This window comes from Poromitra crassiceps, assembly GCF_964638095.1.
Source record: "Poromitra crassiceps genome assembly, chromosome: 16".
NCBI classification, from domain to species: Eukaryota; Metazoa; Chordata; class Actinopteri; order Beryciformes; family Melamphaidae; genus Poromitra; species Poromitra crassiceps.
This window is the reverse complement of record NC_139645.1, coordinates 5,159,547-5,177,262: the sequence shown is the minus strand read 5'-3', so window position 1 is coordinate 5,177,262 and position 17,716 is coordinate 5,159,547. Positions and strand designations below refer to the sequence as shown.

At 42.7% G+C, this 17,716-nt stretch overlaps 1 protein-coding gene across 1 annotated transcript in view; it reads right to left on the bottom strand.

The window, feature by feature from the left end:
* The window catches only part of LOC310791192 (A disintegrin and metalloproteinase with thrombospondin motifs 7-like), a gene marked incomplete at both ends in the record, with an annotated part of 116,096 nt that overhangs the window by 78,481 nt on the left and 19,899 nt on the right, over positions 1-17,716 (bottom strand). Inside the window, 3 exons of the mRNA XM_083652876.1 lie at positions 6,256-6,399; positions 7,370-7,519; positions 15,536-15,660. Of these exons, the coding sequence (XP_083509002.1) occupies positions 6,256-6,399; positions 7,370-7,519; positions 15,536-15,660 (419 nt within the window). The remainder of the gene's footprint in view (positions 1-6,255; positions 6,400-7,369; positions 7,520-15,535; positions 15,661-17,716) is intronic.

Sequence of the window (17,716 nt, the reverse complement as noted above, 5' to 3'; positions counted from 1 at the left end):
TCAGACTGATGACATCCCTGATGACATAATCATTGATGACATCACTGATGACATCACCACTGATGACATCATCACTGATGACATAATCAGTGATGTAATGAATTAATTTCTAGAGGGAGTAATTAAGTAAAGTAAGGCATTACTTTTTTTAAAGTTAGGAGTAATATGTAATCCATTACTTTTTTGAGTAACAAACCCCAACACAGGTGCCGGCACCACATCACAAATGCACTAGAGATTGTTTTGGAGATGCCAGCAGGACATTTCAATGCAAATCCGGTATTATTGTCTTTCTACAGTCCTAGATATCTTATTGTGAAGCAATAAATGCAAATATAAAGCAATACAATGCAAAAACTTTCCTCTTCATTTTGCCGTTCGCGTGCCTCTGCAGTAGGGATGGGTACCGAGACCCGGTACCAAACGGGCCCCGGGGCCGGATTTCGAGATACCGGAGGATCAATAAGCTTTCACGTTAACGGTTCTCTTATCGGTACTGGAGAAATTAAGAAAATAGATTTCCTATTTATTTGCTACATAAACGTTGTTTTTTCGCACCAACTCCGTAAGACATGCCTGTGATGTGATTTTTGCGATTTCCGAACGAGAAATGAGATCCAGATCCTCTTTTCCGCGTTGCTTTCTCTGTCTCTCATCAGACGAGAGACAGGCAGCTGCCAGCGAGGAGCCGACACACTGACTGAGGAGGGGGCGGGGCTGGCAGCACACACACATGCACACACTGAAGGGAAGGCAGCTGAGCCGAGGAGAACAGAGACCGCAACACGTTAAGAAAGAACGGAGATGTTAGAGTGGGTTAATGCAGCAGTTCTCGCGTGCACTCCCAGAGTAGCAGCAAGACGGAGGAAATAAATGTAAACGAGCAGTTTCTCTTTCTCTCTCTCTGTGCTTCTTTCTCACACGGAGCTGTCTATTCTTTGACAATGACACAGGGTCAGAGACACACACACACATACACACATTAGTTTTCCGTGCATGTCATTGGCTATCATCACCTGTGTTGCATTCAGGTAACATCGTAAAGTACCAGGCTATACAATTGAGAGCATATTTCTCTTTGATATCAACAGGAGAGATCAAAAGTCTGGTTGTACTTCACTCGAGTTGATGCTGACAATTCACGTTGTCATAAGTGCGATAAATCATTCACTAGCAGCGGTGGAAACACGAGCAATTTGTCTAAACACTAAAGTGCATCAAATAGGTACAAACAGAGAAATGCACAGTTTTCGACAAGCTAGCTCACACGACTTCATCATCTGTCAATAATGACCCGGTTGTAGTTACCCATGATAAACGGACCCACCTCGTCATCAGGTAGGATGTGAACATGGATGATTAAGTCGAGAGTAGCTACTGTAGTAAACATTATCCAGCTGTTTGGGTGTGTTAATAATCAAAAACCCAGTCTGAAATAAATCAACAGAGCATCATCTCTCAGTTGTCCTAAAGAAATGTTATTTTCAGAGCAGGGGGGGATATTTATTTGATTTGGGGGCAAGTGCAGCAGACAGATACTGTCATGCTTTATTGATGCTTTCCCTAGCTGAATGTTGGTATTGGCAGTGGTAGGAGATAATTCTTATATAATGCTGGATATTTAAATTAATAATAAAAACGCACCCATTAAGATTTTGCAACTATTTTTTCTTTCTCCCCTTAAAAATAACGAAAAGAACCGACAACAACCAGCACCATTTTTTTCTGTTTTTTTCTCTTAAAAATAACAAAAAGTACCGATAAGAGTACCGTTAAAGTACCGGATCGATAAGCAGTATCGATAAGAGTAGTAGTATCGTTAATTCCTTAACGATACCCATCCCTACTCTGCAGTTTGGTCACATCAGTGACTTCTTCAGAAGTCTGGAAGTTCCTGAGCTTTCTCACTCATATCCATTTCCACTGTCTTTCTGAATATTTGACTTACTTATTCATGAGTTTCCTGGTGAGACCGTGGGCGCTTCCATGACACCCTGCCGGTTGCCTGTTTCCCCCCAGCACAATAATTTCACACGTGCATAATTGTACAACGGAGTGACAATATCTTGAATCTTGAAAGAGAGAGACCGCTAAAGCTCCGTTCAATGACCAAATAATAAGAGTTCCGGTTTGGACGTTTAGCCTTCAAAACAAAAGCGGCCGCTATGCAAACACATACTATTTTTAGCCATTTCGGCTAAAATAAGCCCGTACAGTACCAGTGAACTGACATTCACCTCGTTTTTGTAAAATATCGCCGCTATGCAACCACACAACGTTACTATTTTTAGCCATTTCGGATCAAATAAGCCAAACGTTCCCACTCTTTGACAGCGGCGTGCACCTACTTGCTAGTGACGAAATGTAAACAGGAAGTCGACAACCGGCAACCGCTGAGAATCATGGGAAACGTAAGTCCAGGAATAAGGTGAATATTTTGACCATGCAGTTCTGCATATGAACACTATTAGGAACATGTCCACACCATGGCTGCTAAAAATAAGTACCATGGGGACCAATCATTTCAAGTGACAAATAATAACTTTCAGAGGTTGGAATGTATGCAGGCACGCACGCAGTGGCGGACTGCATAATCGGGCACGTCGGGCAAATGCCCGGTGGCCTGGCCTGGCCTGCCAAAAAAAAAAAAAAAAAAAAATTTTTTTTTTTTTTTTTTTGCAAGCCAGGCCAGGCCACTCACTGAACAGCAGGCCAGGCGCCGCCTACTGGTTTACTAGTGGTTTTATTACTTTATTCAGGTTTAAAGTGGGTGCATCTCATTGTAAAATTGGACTTGGCCCAAATTGGGCTTCAAACGGCCCAAATTGGGCTTCAAACGGCCCAAATCGGGCTTCAAACAGCCCAAATCTGGCTTTAAACGACCCAAATCTGGCTTCAAACGGCCCAAATTGGGCTTCAAACGGCCCAAATTGAGCTTCAAACGCCCCAAATTTTCCGCCGGCGCCCTTCGGACGCCGGCACGCGCGTCGGCCCGTATCGGCCTGGCCTGCTTGGTATCTAATGCCCGGCCTGAATTATGATCCCAGTCCGCCCCTGCACGCACGCACAAACACAACACACACACACACACACACACACACACACACACACACACACACACACACACATTCACCAGTTGCCATTGTGTCACACACTCCCACGGGTGCATGTACATTATCTCTCCCTCAGCCATTTCTTTTTCACTGCGGAGTCAAGATGCTACAATGAGAAGCTACACAGCCCCTCCTAATGCATTCCAGATGTGTTGAGCTGATAAACTGGGACAGCTATGGCTATGGTGAAATATTCAAGACATCCAACACATGTGATGTTGTAGCTAGAACCACCAGACAGACAGACAGACAGACAGACATACAGATAGATAGACAGACAGACAGTCAGACAGACAGACAGACAGACAGACAGACAGACAGACAGACAGACAGTCAGACAGACAGACAGACAGACAGACAGTCAGACAGACAGACAGTCAGACAGACAGATAGACAGATAGATAGATGAATAGATGAATAGATGATAGATAGGTATAGACAGATCTCCTGAAATCTGACAAGTAGCTACTGTAGCTTTACTTTACAGGTTCAAAAGGAGAGGGAAAGCTATTCCATTTCAACTCCCATGAGATGGATAGGATAAAATATGAAATGCATTTATTCATAAGTTATAGATTACCTTTGCAGCAAAGAAGTGCTATAGTTTGACACCTAGCTAAAAAGAATACTCCACAAAAAGCACGGTTATCACACAGAACGTTCCACTCAAGCTTGGACTTTTAGATTTTTGCCATGCCTCAAGTCTTCCAGAACGCGTTCTGAATTTGAGAACATCTTGAGGTTAAATACTTTCTCTTAATAAAAAAAAAAAGATAATAAAGGCAATGATAGATGGAATTCCAAAATAATGTTTTCAATTCTGTCTTTTTCATCTAAAGGTCTCATGGTGGCAACAGGCCGACTAAAAAAGTAAATTCTATTCATAACGAATGCCTATTTAATTCAATTATGAAGCGTGCAACAGGGAAAGTTGAACTGGATGTCAAGTTGGAGTTATTTCTGCTCTCGGCAGGCAGAGAGACGCACAGTAGCCGTGTTCACTCACTCACTATTCCCCATAGTGTTGATCATAATAGTGAACTATATGTAGTGTTGATCATAATAGTGAACTATATGTAGTGTTGATCATATAGTGAACTATATGTAGTGTTGATCATATAGTGAACTATATGTAGTGTTGATCATATAGTGAACTATATGTAGTGTTGATCATATAGTGAACTATATGTAGTGTTGATCATATAGTGAACTATATGTAGTGTTGATCATATAGTGAACTATATGTAGTGTTTATCATATAGTGAACTATATGTAGTGTTGATCATAATAGTGAACTATATGTAGTGTTGATCATAATAGTATACTATATGAACGATCAAACGAGTTTCGGACACTATCTCACTCTTCCTTGGACTGCATTTATATAGCGCTTTTATCCAAAGCGCTTTACAATGTGCCTACATTCACCCATTCACACACCGAAGGCGGCCAGTTGCCACGCCATCGGGAGCAATACGGGGTTCAGTGTCTTGCCCAAGGACACTTCGACATGCGGACTGGAGGAGCCGGGGATCGAACCACCGAACTTCTGGTTAGTGGACGACCCGCTCTACCTCCTGAGCCACAGCTGCCCAGCCCCACATTACGTCGGTAAACACGACGGCATTGCATTGTGGTTTACTATATATATTTTATAGTGGACTATATAGTGAATCAAATTAACAGTTGAGAATTCGGACTAGGGCTGCCACGATTAATCGATTAGTCGATCGACAGAAAATTAATTGACGACTATTTTGATAATCGATTAATCGTTTTGAGTACAATTTTAAGAGAAACGGTCTAAATTCTCTGATTCCAGCTTCTTAACACATTGAATGCCAGCCATGTTTTCATTCCTGTAGGTAAGTTGTGCCAGGGGTGTTTTTGACGATTCTGGCTCATTTTAGAAGAGCCGAGGATTCTTTTCTGTTAAGAATTCATGAACACCAATCATCTAAAAATAACTAATAGAATGTGTGCTTTCTCTGTCTAAAAGAGTTAGTTTGCAGAGTTAGTAGTTATGTAGATATTAGCCATTGAGTACAGCATGGTTTCAGCGTCTGGAAATTTATTCAGAGATAAATGGCTTTTTGTGAAACAGTCACTTTAACCATTCATTTTTGGCATCAGTAAGACCGTCAGACATTCTAAACAATAGTTTTGAACAGTAATTTCCTCCATAACAACAGGAAACACCCCTCTCATTCAAACTCCTCCCTCCGTGTGTCTTCTCCTCCTTCCTCCTTCCTCCTAACAGCGGGCGTGTCAGAAGCGCGTTGTGCTGCCTGCCTGTCTGTCTGCGTGCCTGCCTGCCTGTCTGCCTGTCGGGCAAGACGAGTCTGAAATGGATTACTGTAAAATCGCGTCGCCATTTCCTTGAATGGCTTTCTCCCGCGGTGTGTGTGTGTGTGTGTGTGTGTGTGTGTGTGTGTGTGTGTGTGTGTGTGTTCGCGCGTTGCTGCGCGGCTCTGGGGGGAAGGGATCTCTGTCCGTTCTGTGTGTGTGTGTGTCCGGGCTTCTGACTGTAAAATCGCCAAGCCATTTCCGCGGGAGGCGGCTGCTTTTGTGGCTTTTGGGTCCCGTGGCTGTGACTTCTCTCGGTCTCTGTCGCCACTTAGTGGTCGGTAAAATAGATTACACACATGCTCTTGCTCCAAATAGTTATCTCGAAGATGTAAAAGGGGTTGATTGATGTCCCACCGTCAAAAAAACATGTAAGACGAGTTATTTCGGCTCTGGCACTCAAGCGCTGGATTATGTAAGACGAATTATTTCGGCTATGGCACTTAAGGTGTTAAATGTGAATATTTTCTGGTTTCTTTACTCCTGTATGACAGTAAACTGATATCATCTTTGAGTTGTGGACAAAACAAGACATTTGAGGGCATCATCTTGGACTTTGGTGAAACACTGATCGTCATTTGCTACCATTTTCTGACATTCTATAGACCAAACAACTAATCAATGAATCGAGAAAATAATCGACAGATTAATCGATTATGAAGATAATCGTTGGTGGCAGCCCTAATTCGGACACTATCAAGAAACGGTGAACACACTAAAGAGTCGATTCCGATTCCGAACAGGGCTAATGTGAGTCAGTAGCAGTGTGGTGGTACAGTGTGTGTGCAGCACTCACTCCAGGAAGCGGGTGATGTACTGGCGGCTGCAGCGGGACCAGCTGGGCAGGGCGGTGCCGTACAGGAGCTGTGGAGACATGACGAAAGGTCTTTTCCCAATGGGTTCACAGTCATTACCGTTGCCATCATGCTGAATCCCAAAGCTGTGAGACATAGAAACACATCCCACACAGAGAGAGAAGGTCAAGTGATACAAAAAAATATTTCTCTTAATGTGAAGATTAAACTGGTGGAAATTCATGAGGATATCTTTAAAGGGGGAAAAAATCCCACTCATTAAAAAAAAAAAAAATGCCATTTTAAATGATGCTCAACGCTAAATACGGATATGCATACGGAGGGAGCTTTCTGTCCGTATTCTCTCTGCGTTCATTTCGGGTTTTATAAATTCTGAGCGTTTTCTGAAAGCTTACGGCTACAGATGAAACAGAGCAGTACCACACACTCACACATTTGACTCTCTACTGCCCACTAGTGGATGACGTATTGCTTAACACGATACCAACGTGAAAGACGCATGGAAGTATGTGGGGTAGTGACGGTTACACCGTTTGAAACGTTTGACGTTATTTATTTTCATATGAAAATGGAGCATAATTGAGCCCTTAGTGCAGGGGTTCCCAACCTTTTTTGGCTCGTGACCCGAATTTTGATGTCACAAAAATCACCGTCGATAATATCATCAATTCTGACTTTAATCTGAGAATTCTGACTTTAATCTCAAAATTCAGACTTTATTTTCAGAATTCCACCTTTATTCTCAGAATCCTGATTTAAAGTTATATAATCTCAAACATTTTTGGTGTGTTTGGATCTCACCTGCAATTACCACTCATCGCCATAGGTGTCACCCAAGAGAACAAAACTAAAATCTTAGAGATGATCCCTTTAAAATCATGCAACTAAACTAAATGCAAGTGACCCTAATCATCTTCGCTAGTTTTAAATTGTGTGTGGTGTAAAAAAAAAAAAAAAAAAAAAATCAGGCGACCGTATTTGAATTTCAGGGTCTTTGGGTCGCGACCCTAAGGTTGGGAACCACTGCGTTAGTGTGTGTGTGTGTGTGTGTGTGTGTGTGTGTGTGTGTGTGTGTGCACAGTCGTGGACGCTTACTTGTGTCCCAGCTCGTGCGCCACGGTGAAGGCCAGCGGGAGGCCGGTGTCCTCGCTGATGCTGCAGCTGCGGTGGGGCTGACACATCCCCGCCACGTGGGACAGACCCAGCGTCTCGCACGGCGTGTTGATGGCGGCACAGATGTCCTTCCTGTCAGAGGGGGGGGCGGTCAAGGTTGTCAGTCACATACGGTACCCCGGGTGAGACGAGAAGATGAGGACGAAGTGGAGACGGAGAAATGAAACAAAATGATGGGAGACTAAGGAACCGAGGAGGGAGGTGCAGGGAGGGGAAACGAGAAGGGGGTCATATCTGCTGAACCGCTGTGTGCTCCGATCAGAAAACTCATTACCTGCGCCAATGGAGGTGAACCGAGAAGTCATAATTATTTTCGCCACCGTTTATCTGTCTGTATCTCAAAATGTCATGAATGTGTTGCGTTCACATTTGTAGAAACTAGGTCATGGGCCGACTTCGAACGGATGAACTTTCCATGCCCACTAGCCCATTGACGTAACAAAACATGAACTCTAATAACAATTTGCAGCTTTTGGTGTAATAATCCTGTTAACGTAATAAATCTCCCAATGATCTAAACAAAAATGAACCTAATAACTGTTCTCTTTAATGTAGTAATCATTACATTATCGGGTTTTGTTTTGTTAAAATAACAATAATGACAATAATAATAATACATTTTAATTGCAGGTGAGTAAGCGACAAAGGTCACTTAAGACTTAATATCCACCGTTCAATTTAACATTGCTTGGACATGAAGCTCCAGCAGCCAGAAAGAAATAACCAGAGTAAACTATAACTAAACTAAACGGGTGAGACAAGATGGCAGAGGGCCGTCAACTCACAGTGGAAATAACTGGAGCACAAGACTGTGTTGAACTAAATGGCTAGAAGAATGTTCTTTATAGTTCAGTCCAGTTCCCTCAGTTCAGTTGATAAAGGAACAAAAACATTCCACTTCGGGAGTTCCATGTTACCAGTTCAATGCAGTTCAGTTCACTCAACAAAAATATTCCATTCCGGGATTTCCCTGTTCTTCTCCGTGATGACCTCAGCTCACCCGTGAGGCTATCCTCATCCTGACATTTCCACCCTTCGCACAGAGCTGAGGCAATAATTAGATATATATACATATATATATATATATATATATATATATATATATATATTAGAAATTAAATGCAAAGAGCAACTGTTAATATAATAACTTTGCTATCAACATAATAAACCGTAATAACATTTTGCAGACAGTGGTGAAATAATCCTCCACTGTGGTGAAAGTTGCTCGAAGCTTGCTTATCTCCACCGGCAGGTCAGGGTAGATGTGACGCGGAGGGCCTTGAAAACTTATATATATATATCTATATATATATCTATATATATATCTATATACCGGTATATATATATATTCGGCAACAACAAGTTTTCAAGGCCTGCACCATGAGATTGGAGAGATAATAAATGGATTCCCCAAGGACCGTACCCAAGTGGTAGCTGAGAAAGCAGTTTCACAGACGCTCTTGACCGCATTCAACCTTGAGGAATGGAAAAAGGAAGCTGCAGCGGGGACAGAGGGTGCCGTACATACATCTCCCACTAAACACACAACGGAGCTTATTCCAGAGGGCGCTGAGAACTTTCCCTCCCCGATATCGCTCGATATCGACATCGCCCGTCATCGTCCGATTACATTACCACGGAGAAAAAGAGAGAATTATGGGGCCTCGCAAAGCGCAAGGGCACCCTCGCCTTTTCGAGGCACGTACTCCGCGTCACATCTACCCTGACCTGCCGGTGGAGATAAGCAAGCTTCGGGCAACTTTCACCGCAGTCGAGGATTATTTCACCACTGGCTGCAAAGTTGATTATGTTGATAGCAAAGTTATTATATTAACAGTTGCTCTTTGCATTTGATTTCTAATTGATTGCTTACTTTATCACTGGAAAGTCCTCCTCACAGTCATCCAGACAGCATTCCAATTTGCCAGTGGTTCGAAAATCAATGATCTAGTTTTTGCTTAAAGTTGAAATGAAAGGAGAAGACCAGGGAAGGGAGGGCAGAAAGCAAAAAAAAGGAGCAAGATAAGAGAAAATAGATGGAGAAACTGCAGCAATGAGAAGTTACAGGAGGAGGATGAAGAACGAGACATGGGATGATGGATGATGGATAATGATAGCAATGAGGAGAGGTGAGGAGACCCATCAGCCAGGGAGGAGGACCGGGGGAGTAGGGAGGAGGATTTGGGGCGGTGTGCAAATCAGAGGAACGGAGGATGGGGCGTCATGGCAACAGAAAGCTGAAAGAACGAGTGAGAGGAGAAACTTTGTACTCTCGTATTTTTGCCGCTTGTTTGTACCTCTAGGGTGCGTTCACACCGATCTTTTAAAGTTTTTCGCTGGCATCGAGTTTACATACAAAGTCAATGCAAATGAGCGATTGAGCGTATATTCGCCCGGGAGAAAAATCGCTGGGCGCCCGAGCGACAGAGACAGAGCGATAGGGCGAAAATCCGCTCGTCGCCCGAGATGAAATATCCCAACTCGAGCGAAATTTCGCTGCCAACAGTCGCTCGCCGCTTAACGCTGATTGGCTGCCGTAACCCCGGAGTATTTATTCATTCTTGCATCGGGGGAAAACACAGTTGTGTTGTTTGCGTTTTCATCCTGTCTAACGTTAGAGCTGTGTGCTGCTTGTTTCTCACCCTTGACAGTGAAGATCTCTCTCGTTTCTCAAGCTCGCTGCACCCCGCCCACATCTATCAGCGGGCCGACACAGGTGCCGCCAATTGTGCACAAAATAGTCTCTCCCTCTCTCCGAGCTCTGAGTATGAACACCTCGGCCCGAGCGGCGGAGTGCGCTCCCGGCTTGCAGAGCGATTTAAACACAGCGACAGAGCGATTCCAAAGGGTTGAATCGAGCGACAGGGAGAAAAATAAATATCTCGGTGTGAACACAGCTTAATTGTCCTCCAAAACACCCCAGCAATTATCCGCCCGGCCACTTCTCTGCTGCGCTGTACTGTAGTAATATAATGACCTTATCCACTCTCACGCCACTGAACGCTGTGTCCCCTCACACTCATCCATCTCCCATTCTAGATGGAGATCTACTGCTCCCCCAGCCGAAGCTTTGTGAATTCAAAGAGGAACATGCACTCATTTAAATCAATGCAAGCCTTTGGTTTCTACGACCTTCCTCAGAGCACTTGTTCTTCCATTGAAATCACACTTCTCTTGATGTCTTTTACTCCATGCTGGTTTATTCCCACTCCAGGGGCCAGTTGCATAAAGATAGACCTAGTCGTAGACAAACCTTCTATAGGCACTCACAGTATATTTACCCGTTTGTGCGTCTCGATGCTTGTAGATCTCTAACGGGTTGTCTCTGTCTCTAAAGACTCGCTCTCTCCTTCAGGCTCTTCCCAAAAGCCAAAGATTTAAATGGAGCTGCGGTTTAAACTTCCCGCTCTGACGGTTAGGCCTACTTTTGGACTTTCCTACCTCAAAATAGGCCATACAGTCCACAGCCTGTAGTACAGAGGTGCTGCGACAGATGGGAAAGGTTGTGCATTGCAACTGATGGTTTAAAATTTAAACCATTCGTTTAAACTTTAAATGAACACAACCCATCGGAAGCTGGCCTAGATGTTGTTGTTCGGTGCTTGTGCTCTTGAGGAGTTCATTCTTCCAAGACAACTTGGGAATGTTTTCCATAAGGACACCATTATCAACTTGGCATTCTTGGATTTTTTTATTTTTTTTTACTCAGAAGGGCAGAGCAGTTCCAACAGTAGCCTATTCTGCCAAACAAATCCCAATGCAATATTTCTGAAATAAAATCACATATAAGTGGGATCTTTTCTTACTTTTTTTGCTGGCGGACTGCTTTATCTGTGGGCAGACTGATTTTTTAATTTTTTTAATTTATATTCATTGAATTCACTGAACATTCATATTCCGACCTTAACCAGAGCATGGCCAGTAGCGGGTTTACTCCGCACATCGTCAGTCTCCCATTCATTTTCACGTGAAAATGCCTCTTGGTCTCAGATTACTCATAGAGACAGTCCGCATGTCTGGGAACGCCCATACAGGCTCTAGGAACGCCCACAATAGACGCTGGGTTAGCCCAGGGGGCGGGGTCAGGGTGGGGTAAATTCCCCCGTTCTATCCATTCAGCAAAGTTAGAATTTAGCTGATAGCCCAGCCCAGGCAGACACGATCGGGGATTTAACCACTGCAGTAAACGCACATCTGAGCAGACGTCTAACCCCCAAACCTGTAGTTTAGAGCCGCGGCACCGTCTTTTGGTGAGTCAGCCCATGAGATATATCGGCGGTTTTACCCCACTCGCGCGCCAGCCGTTTAACATTTTGTGGGCGTTCCCAGACATGCGGACTGTCTCTATATAGCTCTCAGATTTCTAGCTTGGAGACAGATTGAAGTTCTCAGATTGAGAGTGAACTGTCAGCGGTGCTGTCAGGTTGCACTGACAGAGGCACAGGGAGGAACATCTCTCGTCCTCCTGCCTCTGTAACGCTTGCTTGTTGGAAGGCGCAGCAGTCCTTCCCCGCTGATAGGAAGTCAAGTGCCTTCAATTTGAGCCTTTTGTTTGCGATATAAATGTGACATGAATGAACAATGGAGCCTGTAGTCCAATATTTGGCGAGGCTTCAAACATCACTTCAAATATGGCAGCCAGCCGCGGCAGAGTGAGCGCATTCATTGTCTGTAATATGTTTGCCAGATTTGCTCTCTGTTGTGATGATTCAACCTATTATACGAGAAGAGGGAAAAAAGGAACCAGATAGTAGGAGCTGAATGGGCAGCTGATCCTGCTTCTCACTGTAAATTGGCAAGTTCCTTATTCTATCATCCTCAACCAACCAGTTCACCTTTCTGCCGTTTAAAGATGCGTTATTTCCAGTGACTGCAATAGTTCAGATGAGGGCAGAATTAAAAGCGTTGTCAAAATTTCTGTTTTTGAGATACAATTATGAAATTTTACACACTACCATCACATCAAAATCTTGTCATTTCTTTCTTTCTTTCTATTTATTGGAAGAAAAAAAAATACTAATGCTACATGTTACTTATTCCTTCTCAAACTCCTTCCTACATGGTGCTAGTCTATCAAAGTATCTTAGCTGTCATTGATTGTGTTGCATAGTGGTTTTCTGTACTGTTGACAAATTGTGATATTGTAAGTCGCTTTGGACAAAAGTGTCTGCTAAATGACGTAATGTAATGTAACGTAATGTAACTTTCATGAACATTGGATATTTATTGAGCGAGAAGTTGCCGTACATGTAGCTGTTTACAGTGATGTTTACAGTCAAACATTTTCATGCACTGTGGGTAGGGATGTCAACGGTTAACCGTTAATCGATTAACCGTCGCTAACGTCGTTGTTCGGTTATTGCTGTCGGTCTATCAGTTAATATTAAAAAAAAATTTTTTTTTTTTTTTTTTTTTTGGTCTATTTACTCAATGAGCTCATGCCCAAACAAGGCGTGTCTATTTAGATGCTGAAATGTTAATGCTTTTTGTGTTACAAATTCTAACACAAAAAGAATTTGTGTTGAAATGTTGATGCTTTTTGTTAAAGCAGCTACGAGCAACTTTTTCGATTGTTATTAAACAGTATAATTACAATATTGATGCATCACATCTTACCTATAATAGTAGCTGAGACCAAAGGCGTGTGAATCGGAGATTGCTCCCTTGGATGATTATTAAGTCTGTGTCTGTCTAAACTCGCGTCAACAGGGGGCTCTCTCTCTCTCTCTCCTTACCGCCAGACCGGCTACGCGGAAGTGAAACGCGGAAGTGAAACCCGGAAGTGAAACGCAGCTGCCTGCCTACCCCGTTCCCGCTGCCTAGCAACATAGCATAAACAATGTGAACGCCACGCATACTCTCGCGAACATCTCTCGTTATATTCTAACAGGTTTTTTGAAAGTTATTTTGTGGTTATGGCCGAAGTGGCTGCTGAACCGTTTCATTTCACTTCCTGATCTTCCCTGGCCACAGACAGACTACACTGGCCGATTCACTCGGGGTTCAAACGAGACTACTCTGCGTTGGTCTCGTCGACTATTAGAGGTAAGATGTGATGCATTGATATAAAATTTATACTGTTTAATAACAATCGAAAAAGTTGCTCGTAGCTGCTTTAATGCTTGTTAATGCTTTTTGTGTTAGAAATTCTAACACAAAAAGCATTAACATTTCAGCATCTAAATAGACACGCCTTGTTTGGGCATGAGTTCATTGAGTAAATAGACAAAAAAAAAAAAAAAAAAAAAAAAAAAAAAATTATATTAAAAAATTATGAATTAACCGATAGGTTAATCGATTATTAGCGTCGGTTAATCGAAAGTGAAATTAACCGAAAATTGACATCCCTAACTGTGGGCAAAATGTTTGGCATCTGGCTGGATCATTTGTTGGGGACAGTCTGACGATGCAGTGTAGCGAGGTTGGTGTCAATCGAGCAAAATAGGTGGGAGGAGATTAGGTTTAATTAGGTGTAATTAGGTTTAATTAGGTTTTACCGTTTTTGCAGCTGAAAGCATCAGAACATTTCTGCTCACTATGTTTTGGTTGCAGGGCGGGAGCATGTATGAATGACTGATTTGTTATACTTTTGTTTGTTTTTTAGTTTTAAACTTTAGATGGTTGCTGTCGCGTCACCACCAGGACTATTAGCCCACAATGCCAATTGCATAGGACTGGACTTATGTGCTCGGTCTTTTTTATTTTCATGTATGGGAAGTAGGGCTGCACAATTAATCGTATTTTCATCGTCATCGCAATATGAACATGCGCAATAAACACATCGCAGACTGCCTGAAACGCAATGAATAACAAAAGTGGTTTTATTTACATGCATCATGCATTCCCACTCAGCATCTGATCATTTTGTCTTGTGTTGTAAATCCAGCGTACACCTTTCCCTTGCAACAGTGCGCTCCGCCCCTCTGCCAAAGCCCAAACACGCTGTGTGTAGTTTCAGCTAGAGTCAGGGTGTATTTCATTTCTTTATTCAGTGGGTATAGGCTATGTTTGGGGTCTATGTTAGCATTATTAAAGCAGAAAGACATAGGAACTGTATAGCTGTATAGCTACTTTAATATTTGTTTATTTATCGCAAGTCGTACCGTCATCGCTATATTGAACAATGTTATCGCACATCGCAGATTTTCCTCATATCATGCAGGCCTAATGGGAAGGCAGATTTCCCTCGTAGGAAGAGGCAGAATAATAACATTGGCAAATACAAGAGGGACCGCCGGCAGCAACAGCTAACAAATTAATTCCCTCAGTACATGATTGTGTTATTATCGTAAGAGCGTTTGCGCTGACCCTTCAACTCTATTGCCTTGCATATTACAATTCAGCCAATGAGGCACCTGGGACCCGATTCCTGCTTACTCTGGCATCTGAAAACTATTACAATTACATTCATTGTTGGTAACGTGCCAACTGAGATAAGCCTTCACTATATCTCAGCAACGAAAATAAACCGGATAAAAATATGATGAGAATCTTTCAAATACAGATCTGATCAGTCACTGTGCTCCCGTCCGGCAGGCGTTACAGGGCCTTCAAAGCCCGCACTTCCAGGCTGAAAAACGGCTTCTTTCCCGGGGGCCATCATAGAGCTGAACAAACACTCCCCCCCCCTACGGCCACCACATAAATCTAATTAGATAGACTATGCAGACTTTATATTTTATATATTTTAGTTTGGTTTTTATATTACATATGGTTTTATATTTTTGGTTTATATTTTTCGATTGGGACTGAAAAGTGGACCATGCGTACCCATGCAATAGTCTGGCTCTGGAAGACACGACGTGTACGTGTGTGGGTGTGTGTGTGCGTGTGTGTGCGTGTGTGTGGGTGTGCATGTGTGTGTGTGTGTGGGTGGTATTGTTTTTTAAGAGATGCACTTTAAATTTCGTTGTACTGGTTGTACAATGACAATAAAACTTTCTGATTCTGATTCTGATTCTGGAATGACAGACATCGACAAACAGAGATGAGGACTCAACAGCAGCTGTGCTAATACAGTAGCTTGGGCTATACTGTAGGACGTGTTGATGTGATGATGATGATGAGCTAAATCGCCCGCTGCGTTACCTGGTGAGCAGCACCGCCACATCGTGGTGCAGCGGGTGGTCGTCTCCCTTCATGTTGAGTCCCTTCTGCCATTTGCAGAAGCTGCTCAAGCTGTTGTCAGCATGGTGGCTGATCTTCAACTCATCCTGTTATTCACAAACACAAATGAGAGGAAGACAACAACACCATTAGCTAAAGGAACCATCACCTGTGCACAGAACTTGAAGAATGCATGGGCTGGGTGTGTGGGTGATGGCACACATTGGGCACTTTAGATTCTGCTAGATAGAAGTGGCCATTTTCAAACAGCCGTTGAGACAGAACAGTGAGGTGAAAGATTCATTTTTCACTGTGTTGTTGCTAGGGATGCACGATATATCGGCAATCATATCGGTATCGGCAGATGATAAATCTGTTTGCAATCTGACCACCCACAACGGGTGTCCTCTCAACCCACATACAGTTGCTGTATGCGGATTGAGAGGACACATTGCATTTACACGTGTGTTCAATGTGGTCACAATGCGTCCCTGACCGACTCCGGAGGTGGTTTGGCCGATCAGATCCCAATCCGTCTTCAATGTGTCTTGGGGGCGTTTACACCTGTACTTTCAAGTGGTCAAGCACAATCTGATTGCAATCTGATCAGAGAAAACACCTGTTAATGCCAGCCTGCCGGGTGTAAATGGCCTCTTAGTAATTTTTTAACATATCGGCATCGGTCTATGTTAATATCGGTTATCGGTAGTATCAGTCAAGATTTTCACATTGACGGGAAACAATCGGATAAATCTATGATCTATGGGCTTTTCAATATGTTTTGGAAATAAAGAAATCCATTACTTTTTCAAATTCAGTGTATTTTTCAGTATGTACAAAATTGGATTCTCTTAGAAATTTGTTTTTATACAGATCATATCGACATCAGTAAATCAGTTATCGGGCATAACAGCAATGTTAAAGGAACACTCTGCCCATTTTCAACCAGCTTTGTATAATTAGAACATCAGTAGTATATCAGAAAACTGTAAACGGTTTTGAAGTCTGTCATTTAATTTGACAGTTATTGAGTGTTAAAGTGTGGACCAGTGACATCACTGGTCCACACTAACTCAAATGAAATAACTCATTAACTCAAATCAACTCTCAATAACTGTCAAACTAGATGAATGATGAATAGTTTGACAGTTATTGAGAGTTGATTTGAGTTAGTGTGGACCAGTGATGTCACTGGTCCACACTTTAACACTCAATAACTGTCAAATTAAATGACAGACTTCAAAACCGTTTACAGTTTTCTGATATACTACTGATGTTCTAATGATACAAAGCTGGTTGAAAATGGGCGGAGTGTTCCTTTAATATCGGTTATCGGTAACCAACATGTTCATATGGATGCATCCCTAGTTGTTGCTCTGTGTACTTGGACTTTGGGCCTCTGACTTTGGTCAAAATCTGTTCCCTTCTCCCACCAAGCCACCTATCGTTTTTACTGTCATTTTCAAAGTTGGCTTGGACCAGCTGATGTGTTCCAGGATGAAGTGTGATGATGATTTGGTTCAAAAAGGCAGAATTTTAAAGATTCTGAATTGAAGTAGTATGGTGGGTATGTATTCTTAGATTAGGAACTGCTGCTTGAACGACTGGATGAGACGCGAGCCATTATAAAGACGAAGCAACAACAACAGAACAATATAAATACTGCATCATCTTTACAAGAATACAGTGTTCAGTGTCAACACTGCCTCAACAATGACAAAGCTCGAACAATAGCACAATTATAGTTATTTTCTTAAATTGCGACCACATTTCTATTCACAATTGGACAACAGAATACACATCAGAGAAGAGGTGGTTACAAAACAACTCACTGTTGCCCACGGCGACAGCAAACAACATCCAGGAAGGAAAAGAAAACCAAATGCAAAGCAACAAAGGAAATGAAAAATGAAACAAAAGGAGCACCTCCCCCCCCCACCCACACACACACAACACACACACACACACACACACACACACACACACACACCCGCACACACACACACACACACAAATGCAGAGGCCGACCCAATTACAATTATACTGTTGTGTGTTATTATTAAATGTTGTGTTTGTATGGATCAAAGCGCTACTACTGTACCTCCTCATGTCGATTTTTGCGTCAACCCTCGCCAGGGGCCAGTGCCGAGGGAATCTTTTAAT